Source organism: Bos indicus x Bos taurus, chromosome X (assembly GCF_003369695.1).
Source record: "Bos indicus x Bos taurus breed Angus x Brahman F1 hybrid chromosome X, Bos_hybrid_MaternalHap_v2.0, whole genome shotgun sequence".
NCBI lineage: Eukaryota > Metazoa > Chordata > Mammalia > Artiodactyla > Bovidae > Bos > Bos indicus x Bos taurus.
Window position 1 is genome coordinate 92,827,619 of NC_040105.1, and position 15,422 is coordinate 92,843,040.

A 15,422-nucleotide genomic window follows, 5' to 3' on the forward strand; every position below is an offset into this window, starting at 1 on the left:
TTTTCACTGAGCTTACATAGGCAGTCAATGATTGTGATGTATAGCCCAGTCGTTTGACCCATAAAACTAAACATTCACAGAACCTAAAGAGGATTGTTCTCTCAGAGTGCTACAGCCCAACTGAACTTGGGAATCTTTCTTCCTGAAGTTTTTGGAACTAGTACATGAAGTTCTTGCTTATTCTCAGTATATATTACTTGCCCTGGTAAAAGTGGTTACTATGATTCAGTTGCTGACATTCTTCCTTGTGATTAAATTTAACCCTTCCCACAGATTTGGCTTTCTGGTCACATCTGTTTGCATGGGCCATTTTATAAAATTAATCAGTCCTGGTGCTATTAACACCCTTTTCTGGATCATTACATGGACAGCTTTAGAGCTCAAAGTGCACATAGTCAAGAAAAACACTCAGGCTTTAAAAATATGACTACTATGGGATGACCAGTCTGGTCTCATGGTCTGCATAAATCACATCAACCACTTAATTGCCATCCCACCACTCGTCTTTTTTACCACATACATTCTTTTGAACTCACCGAAGTTTCTACTATTATTTGGGTAGAAAATATCATTGACTCCAGCCTCTTCTGAGGCTTGAATGGCATTGCTGTGTAATGTACATTGTCAAGCTATAGGATATCTGGTTACTGAAAAGACTATTACAACTAAGACAACTCTCTCCAAAAATATGACCTTCAGAGTGGCATGTGGGTGGAGGTGGGAGGTGTGGAATACCTGAGAATGTTCTTTTACCTCTTTGATTCATTTCTTTTAGGTCCCGCAAGTTCCATGATTTCATGGAAAAGTGCATGATAAAAAATTTCCTATTTCGTCCTACTTCTGCAAACATGCTTCATCACCCATTTGTTCAGAATATAAAAAATGAAGGACATGTTGTTGAGTCATTAAAGAAGCATCTTACTGGAATCATTAAAAAGAGACAGAAAAAAGGTAGGATATGTAAATCTTCATTTTACTGGAATAAATGTTCAAATGAGAGAAAATTTTATTATTTTTTTAGGAAAAATAATATTTAAGAATTAAGTTGAAATTAAAGTCTGAGACCTTTTGACATTTAGCTTTTCCACAAATATACCATGTGCTTTTAATTCATTATCTCTTACCTCACCATATATATATATATATACACACACACACACACACACACTTAAGATTATAAATTTTTGCCAGTTCATCTAGCATGTGTTCATATTTAGAAAGGCCTTTGAAAGCTTCAAGAAGAATTTTATGATGTGCTAATTTTATTTTAAGAAAACTAACTGGAGAAATAAACACAAGATAAAATCTTTATCTTATTGTTCTTTCTCATCTAATATGTTAACTCCAATTAGATAAATGGATTTATGATTAATCACTTATTGACTGCTACTTTTGATGTAGTATCAGTGAACTGCACATAGTTGATTTTATGTATTAATCTCCAACTTTAAGATGTAGTTAACAAAGCACAATTTATGCAAATAAAATTAAGCTTCTAGATATTAATGCCAAAAATGACAGGATGGTTATTCATCAAATCCAGAGGAAACTACTTAGAAAGTTCCAACTTTATAGGTTGTATGCCATATTTTGCATTTAATTTAGGGCACCATATGCAGAGTTGAGTGATAGTGGAATGGAAAGTGGGGAGCCTGAAAAAGATAGTAAGCCTTCTCAGATGCACTATAGGATTGATTGCAGCCAATCTTCTTCTATCTGCATAACTATACATATCTTATTTTGGAGTGAGAAGCAGAAGGAATTAGTGTATTTAACGATGGTAGAGAATTTATTGGACCAGCATCATCATAAAAGTCGACCAATCTCAAATGGGTGCAGAAAGATACCACATCTAGTTGAGAATTCACTAATTTCCAGAGTTGCAAAATTTCCAAAATGTAATCTGCAGAAAAAGTCACATTTATAGAGAAATTGATGGACGATGTCAATATAGTTGGCCTAAACTTTATAATATAGGAAATTTAAAATAAAACTCTTTTGTCTGTAAGTGTCTGTATTTCAGTACAGCACAGGTGACAGGAAAGATGCCAAACATTTTCAGTGTGTTAGTTGTAAAAACCAGAATTTAGATTTTTGCCTTCTCACTGAAAGGACCAAAGATCCTGATCCTCATTTTCAAGATCCTCATTGAAAGGACCAAAGATAGGTGTGGGCCCAAACCATAAAGTCCTTCCATCCATAGTACACACCTGTAAGCCATGCTCACCAACCATCTAGAGTTTCTCTTTGTCCCTTTGTCCCTTTACCTTTTTCAATTGTTTCTCTTTAGAATTGCAGCAATCAGATTGCTATTTTGTTTTCCTATACAGAGAGAAATTAGTCTCTGTGGAGTAACTGTGCTACAAAAGGAGGCCTAGGAAGGAGGATATTGTCTACACCACCAGTAGATGTGATGTGAAGGGTTACAGCCCTTTTGTCCTTGTAAATTCACTCAGCATCCTGAGCAGTAAAGGGTGCAAATTGACTAAGGTGGATTTATTAATTTCTGTTGATTATTATGCATTATTTTTTTCTATTTCATAAAAGGAATACCTCTGATCTTTGAAAGAGAAGAAGCTATTAAGGAGCAGTATACCATGAGAAGATTCAGGTGCGTTAGATAACTTACATATATAATTTGATGTTAGCAATTCATGTAAGACAGTTGATTCCCTATTGTTGTATTTAACTCAAATAAACTTAATCCTTTTTGATCAAATAAAACAGATCTCTATTTTCAAGAGATATTTGAATGGAAATGTTGAGGAAAAAATTTTATTACTACTCAAAGAGTCCTTAATTTCTGACAATATAATGATCAACTAGATTATCAGACCATTAATATTGAATATATTGCTAATGTAAAGACTTTCAAACATTACAGGAATGATTCAATAAAGATGTAGTGGAAGTATCTTTATTGCAGAAAAATGTTAATCTTTTAAAAATAAAAGGAACTCCCCTGAATGACATCACTCTACTGACAACACTAACTGTATGGCAACCATTTGTACATTTATTTCTAGGGGACCTTCTTGTACTCAAGAGCTTCTGAGACTGCCTACCAGCAGTAGATGCAGACCACTTAGAGTCCTGCATGGAGAACCCTCTCAACCAAGGTGGTTACCTGACCGAGAAGAGCCACGGGTTCAGGCCCTTCAGCATCTCCAGGGAGCTGCCAGGGTGTTCATGCCACTACAGGCTCAGAACGGTACACCTAGGCCTCTACAGGGGCAAGCCCAGGCACCTCAGCGACTACAAGGGGCTGCACAGATGTTCATGCCACTACAGGCTCAGGTGAAGGCTAAGACATCTGTGCCCCTTCAGATGCAGATGAAGGCACCTCCACGACCACAGAGGACAACCTGGATGTTTATGCCACTACAGGCTCAGGTGAAGGCCCCTAGGCCTCAACAGGTACAGACCCAGGTATCCAAAAAGCAGCAGGCTCAGGGCCAACCCCAGGCATCCGGAGAGCCCCAGGATCTGGATCAGGTACCAGAGGAATTTCAGAGGCAAGATCAGGTGCCTGAACAACAGCAAAGACATGGCCGGGTCCCTGAACAACAGCAGAGGCAGAACCACATACCTGAACAGCCGCTGCAGCAGAATGGGGCACCCGAACAGCCAGAGGTACAGGAACAGGCTGCAGAGCCTACACAGGCAGAGATGGAGGCAGAGGAACCTGAGTCATTACGAGTCCATGCCCAAGTGTTCCTGCCCCTACTGTCACAGAACCACCACGTGCTGTTGCCACTCCATTTGGATACTCAGGTGCTCGTTCCAGTAGAGGGGCAAACCGAAGGGTCACCTCAAGCACAAGCCTGGGCACTAGACCCCACACAGGCAGTTGGCTCGGTTCAAGCACTCATAGAGGGACTATCAAGAGATTTACTTCGAGCACCAAACGCACATAACTCAAAGCCGCTTGGTCCACTGCAAATCCTGATGGAAAACCTGGCATCAGACGTGTTTTACTCTCAACCAGAACAAGCACGGAAGAAAAAATCAAAAGTTTCTAGTCTAAGGCAGGCACTGGCAAAAAGACTATCACCAAAGAGGTTTCGGGCAAAGTTGTCACGGAGACCTGAAGCGTTTGAGCTCTCAGATTTAGAAGCCCATAGGCAAAGGCGCCAATGCAGATGGGAGGATATCTTTAATCAGCAGGAGGAAGAACTGAGACAAGTTGCAAATGTAAGGGTTTCTGATATTTTTCCTAAGTCACATATGCAGAAAAAATATGCTAGTTCATACTCAGGTGATCCCTCTGTAAAAGCAAATGAAATAAATGTTCATTGTGTCTCAGAGAAGATTAAATAATTTGGGTTTCAAGTAAATTATCCTGAAATTTCCAAATAATTGTGACTAAATTTGAGAAAGAAAGATTTGTTTGAATGATCCAGTTATTTGCTTAATATCTCTTTAGTGATATAGCTTTCATTATTAGTTAATTTTCTACCTATTATTTCCTTAACCAACATCATATGCACACTTAAAGGTACTATTTTGGATATTTAAAAATTACTTTCATAGGTCAAAATTAAAAATATAACTCATTAAAATAAACACAAAAATTCAGTTTTGTTCTTCTAATCTCTAAGTAAGTTTATTTTGCGCTTTCCTCCCATAGAATGCTGAACATACTATTTAAGAGAATTGCACTCGTTTTTGTACTTTAGGATGTTAAAGGTTAAACATTTTGTACATGCTTACCATAAATATGACTTGTCTCACTTATTTTCCACCCATTTTACATCAATGAAGTACCTGCATAGAACATGGCACAAGTTACAAATTCAAGTTAATAAAACTTCATTCTTCAAAATTCCCTAATATAAATAGATATATAGATAATTTGGCTGGAGTTGGTGGATTCAATCTGGCAAATCTAATCTGATACTGAAGGGTTTATGGGCTTCATAAGCAAATTAAAGAGGTCAAAAATACCAGGAGAGCAGTCGTTTTCTAATACTTCACAGTATCTGTTTATATAAAAGGAATCATTGTGAAGATCCTAAATTAAACCCTGCTATCAACATCCATTTATCAAATAATAATTCATGTAGTTATTACAAATCAACCTTGTCTGAATGTCTCAATAAGGGAGTGTTTGGTTTGTGGCCATTGTGTTAATTGAGTAAATGCTGTTTCCCAGACATGTTTAACAAGAGAAAAAGTAAAAGCAACAAGAGAAGCAAGACCCAAAAGGGGAAATGATTGTCTGGTCCCCCAAATCTGACAGTTAAGAAGCACAAGAAACCAAACAGAGAAGGGGTTGCAAGAGTGCAAGTGCTAATATTTGCCAGACATTAAGCAATCTAAAATGCTAATGACTGTTCCCAATGAGCTCTAGGAACAATTGGATCTAATGGCTTTTGCATTTTTTAAAAAGACTTTTATGCATTCCTGCAAGACTCATGGTATTAGTAGCATAACACATTACTTATTGTCTTTCAGTGTTTTAAATATTTATGTAAGAAGCCATTCTAAAATGGAAGAAAAAGTCACTAAATAATAGCTACTAATCCCATGAACCTAGGATCTTGTATAGGCATTCCTGCCTTTATGTGTAACTATCAAGGGAAATACAAAGAAAAAGAAAATTCTTGTTGTTGTAATCAAGTCATAGGTCTTTCAAAATACTTGAAAGTTTATTAGAATTTAAAGATGTATGTGTGTATTTCAACTCACTAGAAAGAAAGACAACACATTTCCATTATTCCCTTTGTATTGAAGAAATGCTGATTGGCTTAAATGGGAAAACAGAAACTTACCTAAACTCCTAGGACTCAAAGAGAAATATTTGCGGTGCTGTATTGCAGATTGTCCATTGCTCAGGAGGACCAAACTTTGTAATTATAACCACTCATTAAATGTTAGAGTTTTGGGTTCATGAGTTAAGCTTTAGACCAGAGATTTTTAACCTGGGTCTAATAAGTGAACTGCACATGGTCAATGACCCCCTAAAATATATGAAGAGACATGTGTCTTTCTATATGCATTTTTCTACAGAGAATCTGTAGCATTACTCAGATGCTGAAAGGGATGCAGAACCAAAAACTACTAGAAACTACACTTAAATCAGTTTGAATATTGAAAAATTGTTTTTTTTTAATTGAACAGTAAGATGATGATAATTGCTGCTATAATTTACAGTTTAACAGCAAATAAGATATTTATTTTCCTTTTTGTTTCAAGGACAAAGAAGATGAATCATCAGATAATGATGAAGCATTTCATTCGATTCAGGCTGAAGTCCAAATAGAACCATTGCAGCCATACATTCCAGAACCTAAAGAAAATGAAGTAAGTCTCTCAATATGAGTTACTGTGACACTAATAAGTGCTTGGAACAATGGTTCTTAACTTTTTTGTCTCAAAATCTCTTTATACTCTTAAAACACTGAAGACCCAAAAAAAGCTTTTGTTTACTCAGATCATGTCATTGAATATATAATGTATTATAAATTAAAACCAAAAATTTTAAATGTCTATTACTTTGTTTAAAAAGTAATAAAACTATTAGATGTTAATATAAGAATCAAATTTTAGTGAAATAACAATTCTCCATCTTGCTTAATAGAAAACAGCTGTATTCTCATATCTGCTTCTGCATTCAATCTGTTACCATATGTTGTTTGAAAAGAAAATGTGAAAGTGTTAGTCACTCAGTTATGTCTGACTGTTTGCAGCTCCATGGACTGTAGCCTGCCAGGCTACTCTGTCCATGGGATTCTTCAGGCAAGAATGCTGGAATGGGTAGCCATTCCCTTCTCCAGGGGATCTTCCCAAACCAGGGATCAAACCCAGGTCTCCCACACTGCAGGCAGATTTTTTACACTCTGGGCCACCAGGGAAGCCCAAAAGATAGACTGATACCTGAATGGGGACATGAACCCTGGACCATCAGATTAAATGTCTAATGCTCTACTGACTTAGCCATCCAGGCCAACTGTTGAAGTATATGAGTAAACGCTAGCTTCTTACATATTTGTGGTTGAACAGGGAGAATTTCCAGATTTTTCAGATAATTGTGCATATTATTTGATAATACACCACAACTAGAGAAGTGGAGTCTAAAACCATATCAGTGAGATTTTGGATATTCAATAATATTAAAATCCATCTAATCAGCTATGAATAGATGTTTTGCTAATACACAATTTTATATCTTCATGCATTGATCAGTTGGAAAATATTGGTTCACTGTGTATGTGGTTCTTTCCAAATATACATTTTATTTCACACCACCAAAAATGGCATTAATTAATATCATCAACTTCATCATAAAATTGAGTATTGATAAGCTGTCAAGTGCACAGTGATATATGAGTCTAAAATTTTAATTTGTTATTGAAAGCTCAGTTTTATCATTGTTAACAAATAACATCAATTGTTTTTTCCTTGATTTGACAGGCTTACTTCATTGATTTTAAATAAACTGCCTGCCAGATACCCAAGTTGAATAATCAGTTTGTCTCATCAGTCATTCTTTTAAGTAAAAATTTTGCCCATGAAAAATTCAGTAGTTCAGCTTATATCTCTTTCTGAGATGTAGATTATGACAGGGTCTGGCTCATTTTAACCTATCGTTTATTTTCTTAGATTTATGGGAATAATCATGTCAGTCCTGGTGTCCAGGTTGACTTTTGTTTTCACAAGTTTTTTAATAACTATTTAGTACATGGTATTGGAGAGGAGTGTGGACAAGGTCCTGTCATTATAGACAGCATTCCTTACAGATATTAGTAGCTATCTAAAACTTTTTTGGTCACTAAGTGCAGATAGGTGGATTGGTGAAGAACTCAGACATTCTTGTTTTATTAATAGTGAATCATTGCTACTCTTAATCAGGACAAGCACCCAAGATCACTATCTATTTCTTTCAAGATACTTCACCGTAGTCTATTATGATGTATGCTATGGACAGTTATCCTTTTTAAATAAGTTATTTCTGATAATAACAGTCTCTTGAAATGAATAACAGAGCACTGCTTTATCAATAATAGTTAGTGGCAGAAAGAACATATGCTGGATTGTATTATTTAATTACAAGAGGCAATATGTCCCCCTCTCTGCCTTATTAAATGATGACTTTACTCTTACCCCAGATGATAATTATTACATAAGCATGATACATTAAACCCAAAATATAATGAGCTGTATCTGATTGGTTTGGAATACATCATTTGCCTTAATATATGCTATTCTTACTAATCATTTTCTTCTCCCCAATTTTCAGAAAAAATACATTCTATTCATATTAGTCATTAGCCTTTCTTATTATTGACCTTTATCTCTAATTTTGGCCTCTGGTTAACTAGTTTCAATAAACTTTCAAAGATTAGCTTCATGAACCAAGAGGCCTGGACTGAGTCAGTATGATGCCAGTTATCTGAATCAAAAGTGGAAACAGTCAGTCAGATGCTTATCCTGCATACTGCCAAACATCTGGTTGTATTGGAAAACATTCATTAGTAAAACATGTGAACGATTGACAACATTTTTCATTTCTAATCTATCTGTTGGAGTATTAAGAAAACCTCGATAGGTCGCTACATAAGAGGAAAAAAATAGCATAGTAAGGTTAATATGGTTTCTAGAAATTATAGAATGATTTCATCAGCATGAAAATACTAAATTTATTTTTCATTGTAACATTGAATTTTCCTTTCTAAAGAATCTAGTGTGACTGCCTTGTTGAATGTCAGAATGACCTATTTGAGGGGGGTAGTTAAAAACTATTTTGAGTAGAAACCTAGAGATATAAAATTAAATGAGGCAAGGCAACACTTCATGGCCCTATATACTAATGTTGGCAGAAAGTGAATCTGTACCACAGATGGAAGTGGGCTCCTTATATGTGCTCTTAAGTCTTTTGCTATATTAGATGATGAATAATTGATAAAATAAAATTAATTTATTTAGAATTGAAAAGTGTTTCAAACACTGATTATGATATGATAAAAGGACATACTTCCTTAAAGATTTAACACTTTAAACTCTTGAGACATTTGAATAATGTATGCATGTATGTTACAACTTTTGAAAATTTAGTATTAGCTTAGAAGGGTTAGTGGGTGAAAAATTTGAATTTCAATTCTGGGCAAGAAGTTTGAACTTGATATAAAAAGTAATATGATAACATAAAAGGAACAGTAAATTATCAGGTGGGAGGCCTACAGTCTGATTAAAGATATTCTTTGACTTGATGTAAATACTTAGAAAAGTCATTTTCCATCTCCAGGATATAGATTCCTCAATAATAAAATAAGGGTGTTTGATTATATGATCTCCAGAATCTGTTGTTATACTAAAATTCAAGGCTATATTCAAAGATTTTGGTTAAGCATTTCTAATGTCATACTATAAGTAATTAGGAAAATATGAGTTATTTATGAAAATCAGATTTTATAAGTTGGGTTTTTAAGAAAATATCTCTATGTGAAGAATGACATTTTCACATAAATTAATAACTCAAAAAATTTATGATTGAGAATTCTACTGAAGTTTTGCATTTTATCTCAAGGTTCAAGAGAGATCTGCTTCTATGCCTCACAACAAGGATCGTGTACATCGTGTCAAGTTCTCTTCAAGGTATGTATCTCTGATTTCTATATTCAGATTACTCTGATTTACTATCATATGGAATATTAATGCTTATTTATTTGACACTAGGTTCTATGTAAATTCAAAATTAAAATATTAGTGACAACATAGTCATCAATGATATCACTGGCCCATGTTTAAAACCACAAAACTGCAACAATCCATTAACTAGATCTTTCATATTTGGACATACTGCAATTTCAGTGTTATTTAGTTTGATGATTAGCTGGTAAGATTCACAATTTAATAGAAGGAACAACAGTGAATTCTTGAAAAGCTTTCAGTTAGTAATTTACAATAAAAAGATGTGATATTTTAGTGTATCAGGTATACTTCAATTACATATTTTATCATATACAACATGTACTACATGATAAAACACACATACAATTGATAACCTCAGCAATTGATAACTTCAATTACATATTTTATCATGTAGTACAGCTAATGCCACAGAATGGGCAAACCTGAAATGACTTATGCTGCTGCTGCTGCTAAGTAGCTTCAGTCGTGTCCAACTCTTAGCAACCCCATAGACTGTGCGACCCCAGAGATGGCAGCCCACTGGGCTTCCCCGTCCCTGGGATTCTCAAGGCAAGAACACTGGAGTGGGTTGCCATTTCCTTTTCCAATGCATGAAAGTAAAAAGTGAAAGTGAAGTCCCTCAGTCGTGTCCGACTCTTAGCGACCCCGTGGACTACAGCCTACCAGGCTCCTCCATCCATGGATTTTCCAGGCAAGAGTACTGGAGTGGGGTGCCATTGCCTTCTCTGAAATGACCTATAAGGAAAATCAAATCTAAAACTCAATATTATATCATTATTTTATACCAATCACTGTAATTTTTAACTCTATACTATTGATAATAATCACTAATTTTCAAAGATCATGTTTCATACTTTAGATGTTGTATGCCATGTGTTATGTTTGACTGCTAAATTTTAATATAGATGTTCCTTGAAAATCATACCCCCTCCAACTCCCAACTCATACTAGAGAGAACTTAGCCTATATTCATTCACTTAGTCATTCAGTGAATACTTACTGTATTCAAGATTCTGCACAGTATGGTCAGATGGCATAGAGCTGATAGTATTTAGTATGTATATTCCTGTCTTATTATTTTTTAAAACACCCATGAATTTATGTCATTTAGATTTAACTGGTAGACAGAAATCTTGAAAAAATTTAAAGCAAAATTGGGAACTTTCCCTTACTATGCATTCAGTGAATGAGTTGTCATGATCCTTCTGACAAAAAAAAGAAGGAGAAATCAGTTTAGTTTTTGTGTATCTGTTTTGGCATCATGGGTATAATATAAAATCAGTATGACTATTAAATTGTTAAACATGGGTATATAAAAATTCAATATTGCTTTTAAACTGGTTTTGGTTGTTTTTTAATCACTAAAAGGTTTTTGAATTTATGTATAACATATATATTTACTTTAGATATGGTTACATTTATGAAACAAATTTAACTGAACCTTGAGTCTTTTCTGAAATTCAGGGTCATAGAAAAGACTCTTGTCTGTTCCAGGCCTAAATCAGTAATCAAAGTACTTCCTATATAGAAATTTCAAAGCAACTGTAAAATTTAGTAGTGCTTGTCCAAAGAAACTTTCTAAATATTCCCTGAATTTGAATCCTGAAAACCAAAGTGTCCTATCTATCTATTTATTCATGTATCTAATGCAGGATGACATTAAAAGTAATAAATTCCAAGCATTTGAAATAAGGATGGTAATAGAATATTTAAAATAACAATAACTTAGCTTTTTATCATGTTAAAATCCTCACATACACTATAAATTTATGATTATTGCTGGTTTACCTAGGTAATGATAATGTCTGAATATTAGTTTAAAGAAACTTTATAGAAATTTTTGGAAATAAACATGATATGTGAAGGAAACATACTTGTATGGAGACAGTTTTTTTATATTTTAGAAATTGTTTCTCTTTTCTAGATAAAATAATAGATTTGCAGAAATTGGAAAATATTACTTAAGCTCTACTTCTTTCAGTTTGATATATACCCATATACTTAAAAGTTTGTTGGTCTTGATGTTGAGTTATACATTCCCTTTTTGAATGTTAGGACATGGCACATGCTTTTCTGTCTTTTCATTAGTGTTCCTCAGCGGTCTGTTTTGGAACAAGCTCAGAAGCCCATTGACATCAGACAAAGGAGTTCGCAAAATCCTCAAAATTGCCCAGCAGCATCAGGTGATTCAAAGCACAAAGTTTAAACAGTCAAAACGGAGTTAATGTTTAACAGTTTATTTTGCAAAAGTCAAGAAAGAATTTCAAGAAGGAATGAATCAATAGTGTCAGGGAGGCCAAGTAGGATGAAGACCAAGTCATTGGATTTGGCAGTCCTTTGAGAAATGGAGAGTAATTTTGATGACCTTTGAGAAATGGAGAGTAATTTTTCTGAAGGTTCTTTTTTCAGTTGGGTAGTAGTTAAGAATGTGTCTAGGGAGGTGGGGGGTTGGAGTTCAGCTTTAGTTTCTATACCATGTGTGAAAAATATGGGAAAGGAACTTGAGAGAGGACTCTCCAACAGGCTAAAATTTATAGACAATCTTTAGAATATTGAGATATTAGATGGACTAGTTGTGGGCATGTGTTTTATTTATCAGTTTGTTATTTTACCTCCTCAAAGTAAAACATATACAGTATCTCATAAATGTTAAAAATTAATATAGTTACTTAAAATTAATAAAATCATAGCAAATAGCTTCACAAACTGTGATATGAATTTCAAATAAGTATTTTGTGATGTACTTTTGAGAGAGTTTAAATGAATTATAGATTTATGAAATATCAGTATAAACAAAGTCAAAATTATGCCTTGGAACATAAAATCTAGCACTATCTACTTTTAAGCAATTCAAGTAAGTTAAGCATGGGGAAAATGACTGACTGAGTCCCCAGGTCACCTGTAAAAATATAGCATATAGATTTTATTAAAATGTTAATACTTAAATGAATATATAGGTATACTGTATGAAAATCAGATACTCAAAGACCTGAATTTTTAGAGGTCATTCTTCTTCTTAGGAAACTCAGATAGTGATGTACTTTCTTTAAATAAGAGTGTCCCCTTGTGCAGAAATATTATCTTGTGAGAAATAAGACAAGCCTATGTGAAGAGAAACTTTAGCAATTTTTTCCCTCAGAATCTTTCTGGTTTGACCAGGGTTAATTTGCTAATACTAAAGAAGCAACTAAAAATTGAAGATTTATTCATATTGTATATTTTGAAATAAGGAAATTCTGGACTAGGCCCCAAAGCAGTTATGAACAGTGGTGGGAGAGAGAAAGGGAGAGTATCTATGTAGATAATAGCTAAGGTTCTTTTCAGCTCTAAAATTCTTTTATTGTGTGTGCTACATAGATGATTTGAAGTTCCTATAATATTACATACCTCATAATACAGGAAATCAGAAAACCTTACTACAAATTTGCCTCAAAATCTCATACATTCACTCAAACTTCTTACCTAGCCTAATGACACACCAAAACACTTGCAAGAAAATAGTTTTCTGCAGAAAGGTAATAAACTGCAAAGGTACAACAATGTCAGAAGGCATGAACACAAATTGTAAGATGTGTTCAGTATAATATCCTCAAAAGATAGTAATATTTTCAAATACATGCTTTTTGGAGTTTTAGTGTCAGTATTTTGGCTATATAAATATCAAAGCTGCAAATAAAAGAGAGAGAATACTATTTATCTTCAAAATCCAAGCACCCAAAAACAATACATAAGGACTTGAAGGTCCCCTTAGTGAAGCTTTTTCCAAGTAAACTCACCCAGATCTACTGATCTTTGAACCTAAATATTCTCACCCTGTTTTAACCACGGATGTTATTTACTATACCACAAACCTTAATATAAAAAATCCAGACTTCTGGGCAGAATTGCATTTTAAATGGAAAAATTTACACTATAAAATTGAACTGTGTGTTATGATACAGCTAGCGAAATGTGGCTATTAAAATTAAAACTAAAATGAAAATGAAGTTAAATTTAAAATTCAACCCCCCAGATACACTGGCCATATTTCAAATGCTCAAAAGCTATGCGTGGATAGTGGCTAATGTATTGGACAGTGCAGATACTGAACATTTCTGTTACTGCAGAAAGTTGTATTGCATAGTGCCTCTATAGAAAGGCTCACAGTTTTATAAAAAGGGCTAAGATTTGTCACTTTTCAGTTGTTCATGTCGCAACTGTATTGCAGTTGAGGATATATCATTGAGTGGAAATTGGGGGATTAAGACTGAAGAGTCAACTCTCCTCTTGAAATTTTTGTTTAAACTATCATCTTCTATACACCGTTGGGCTCTTTTTCTACTGGTTATTAGGGGAGGCCAGAAATACCACCCAGCCCTTACTGCTCTTGATGCATTCTCTTTTTCTCATGGGACTATCTGCATACCGGTCTTACTATGTACCTTTTTACACAAAAATATTCAGCAAGTATATATTTAATATTAAAAGCAAAAAAAGCCATGTAGTCTAACAGAACAAACTTTGAGTCTCTCTCTACCTGTGAAAACAGAACATAGGATCTTGGCCCCATAAGAATTTATCAAGTGATCTCTCCTGAACGGAAAGAGGCTACAAGAAAAATACCAAGAGATTGAAGTGGTTCACTATAAAAATGAAGATAATGGCTGTGATTACCACTGTTACTAATGTCTTTTTGGCACTCTACAGAATCTTCTTCTGAGGAAGCAAGTCCTGTGATCAGGAGGAGGTCCCAGTCATCACCACCTTATTCTACCATTGATCAGAGTTTGCTGGTTGATATTCATGTAGGTTTCCATCTTAACTCTTAACATATTTATATTTGTTCTCTTTAATCTTCAATTTCTTTTGACTTACATATTTTCATCTTCATTTGAGGGAAAGGTTAAAGTGTTGAGTTTTTAAATTAATCTTTCAAATATAGATTTCTATTGTTATGTCAGCATGCAGAATATGAAATCTAGAAATGACATTTGATATGTAAAAATATTTAATTGATCATAAAATATTTTATTTTCACATTCCAGTATCAGAATATATTTGACAGAGGAGAGATAAAAATCTGCTTGTAGAAGCGTTAGCTCAAATTAAGAAGTACAGTTTAAATGCTCATTTTTTGTCTAATATCATTTCTTAGAAGATGAGGCAATGCATAAAGATTAAAAAAATAGTGAAAAATGAAATGCCTTCTAATTTCATAAATAAAAAGACCTTCTAGTTATTTTATACTTTAATGCTTTCAGATCATTCTGTTTTACTTTTGCAATTACCTCTACCCTACTATACATACACCCCTTTCAGATTGCTCAGAGATTGCTTATAGGACATTATGTGTGTATGTGTGTATGTGTGTGTGTGTGTGTGTTAGTCACTCAGCTGTGTCCAACTCTTTGTGGCCACGTGGACTGAGGTCCATGGGATTTTACAGGCAAGAATATTGGAGTGGGTTGCCATTTTCTTCTCCAGGAGATCTTCCCAACCCAGGGATTGAACCTGGGTCTTCTTCATTGCAGGTAGATTTTTTTTAAGGTGGATTTATGTTGGTTTGCTTCTTAGAAGTGTTTGCAGCTGGGAGGGATTGGGGGCAAGAGGAGAAGGGGACGACAGAGGATGAGATGGCTGGATGGCATCACTGACTCGATGGACGTGAGTCTCAGTGAACTCCGGGAGTTGGTGATGGACAGGGAGGCCTGGCGTGCTGTGATTCATGGGGTCGCAAAGAGTCAGACACGACTGAGCGACTGATCTGATCTGATGTTGTATAAAACTAG

General features: G+C 34.6%; 1 protein-coding gene across 2 annotated transcripts in view; it reads left to right on the forward strand.

Moving 5' to 3' along the window:
- Positions 1-15,422, forward strand: part of NRK (Nik related kinase) — a 128,354-nt gene that overhangs the window by 80,964 nt on the left and 31,968 nt on the right. For both annotated transcript variants that reach the window (XM_027533152.1, XM_027533153.1), the window contains exons 11-17: positions 776-951; positions 2,548-2,611; positions 3,027-4,194; positions 6,199-6,306; positions 9,530-9,597; positions 11,743-11,837; positions 14,341-14,438. In XM_027533152.1, coding sequence (XP_027388953.1) covers positions 776-951; positions 2,548-2,611; positions 3,027-4,194; positions 6,199-6,306; positions 9,530-9,597; positions 11,743-11,837; positions 14,341-14,438 — 1,777 coding nt within the window. The remainder of the gene's footprint in view (positions 1-775; positions 952-2,547; positions 2,612-3,026; positions 4,195-6,198; positions 6,307-9,529; positions 9,598-11,742; positions 11,838-14,340; positions 14,439-15,422) is intronic.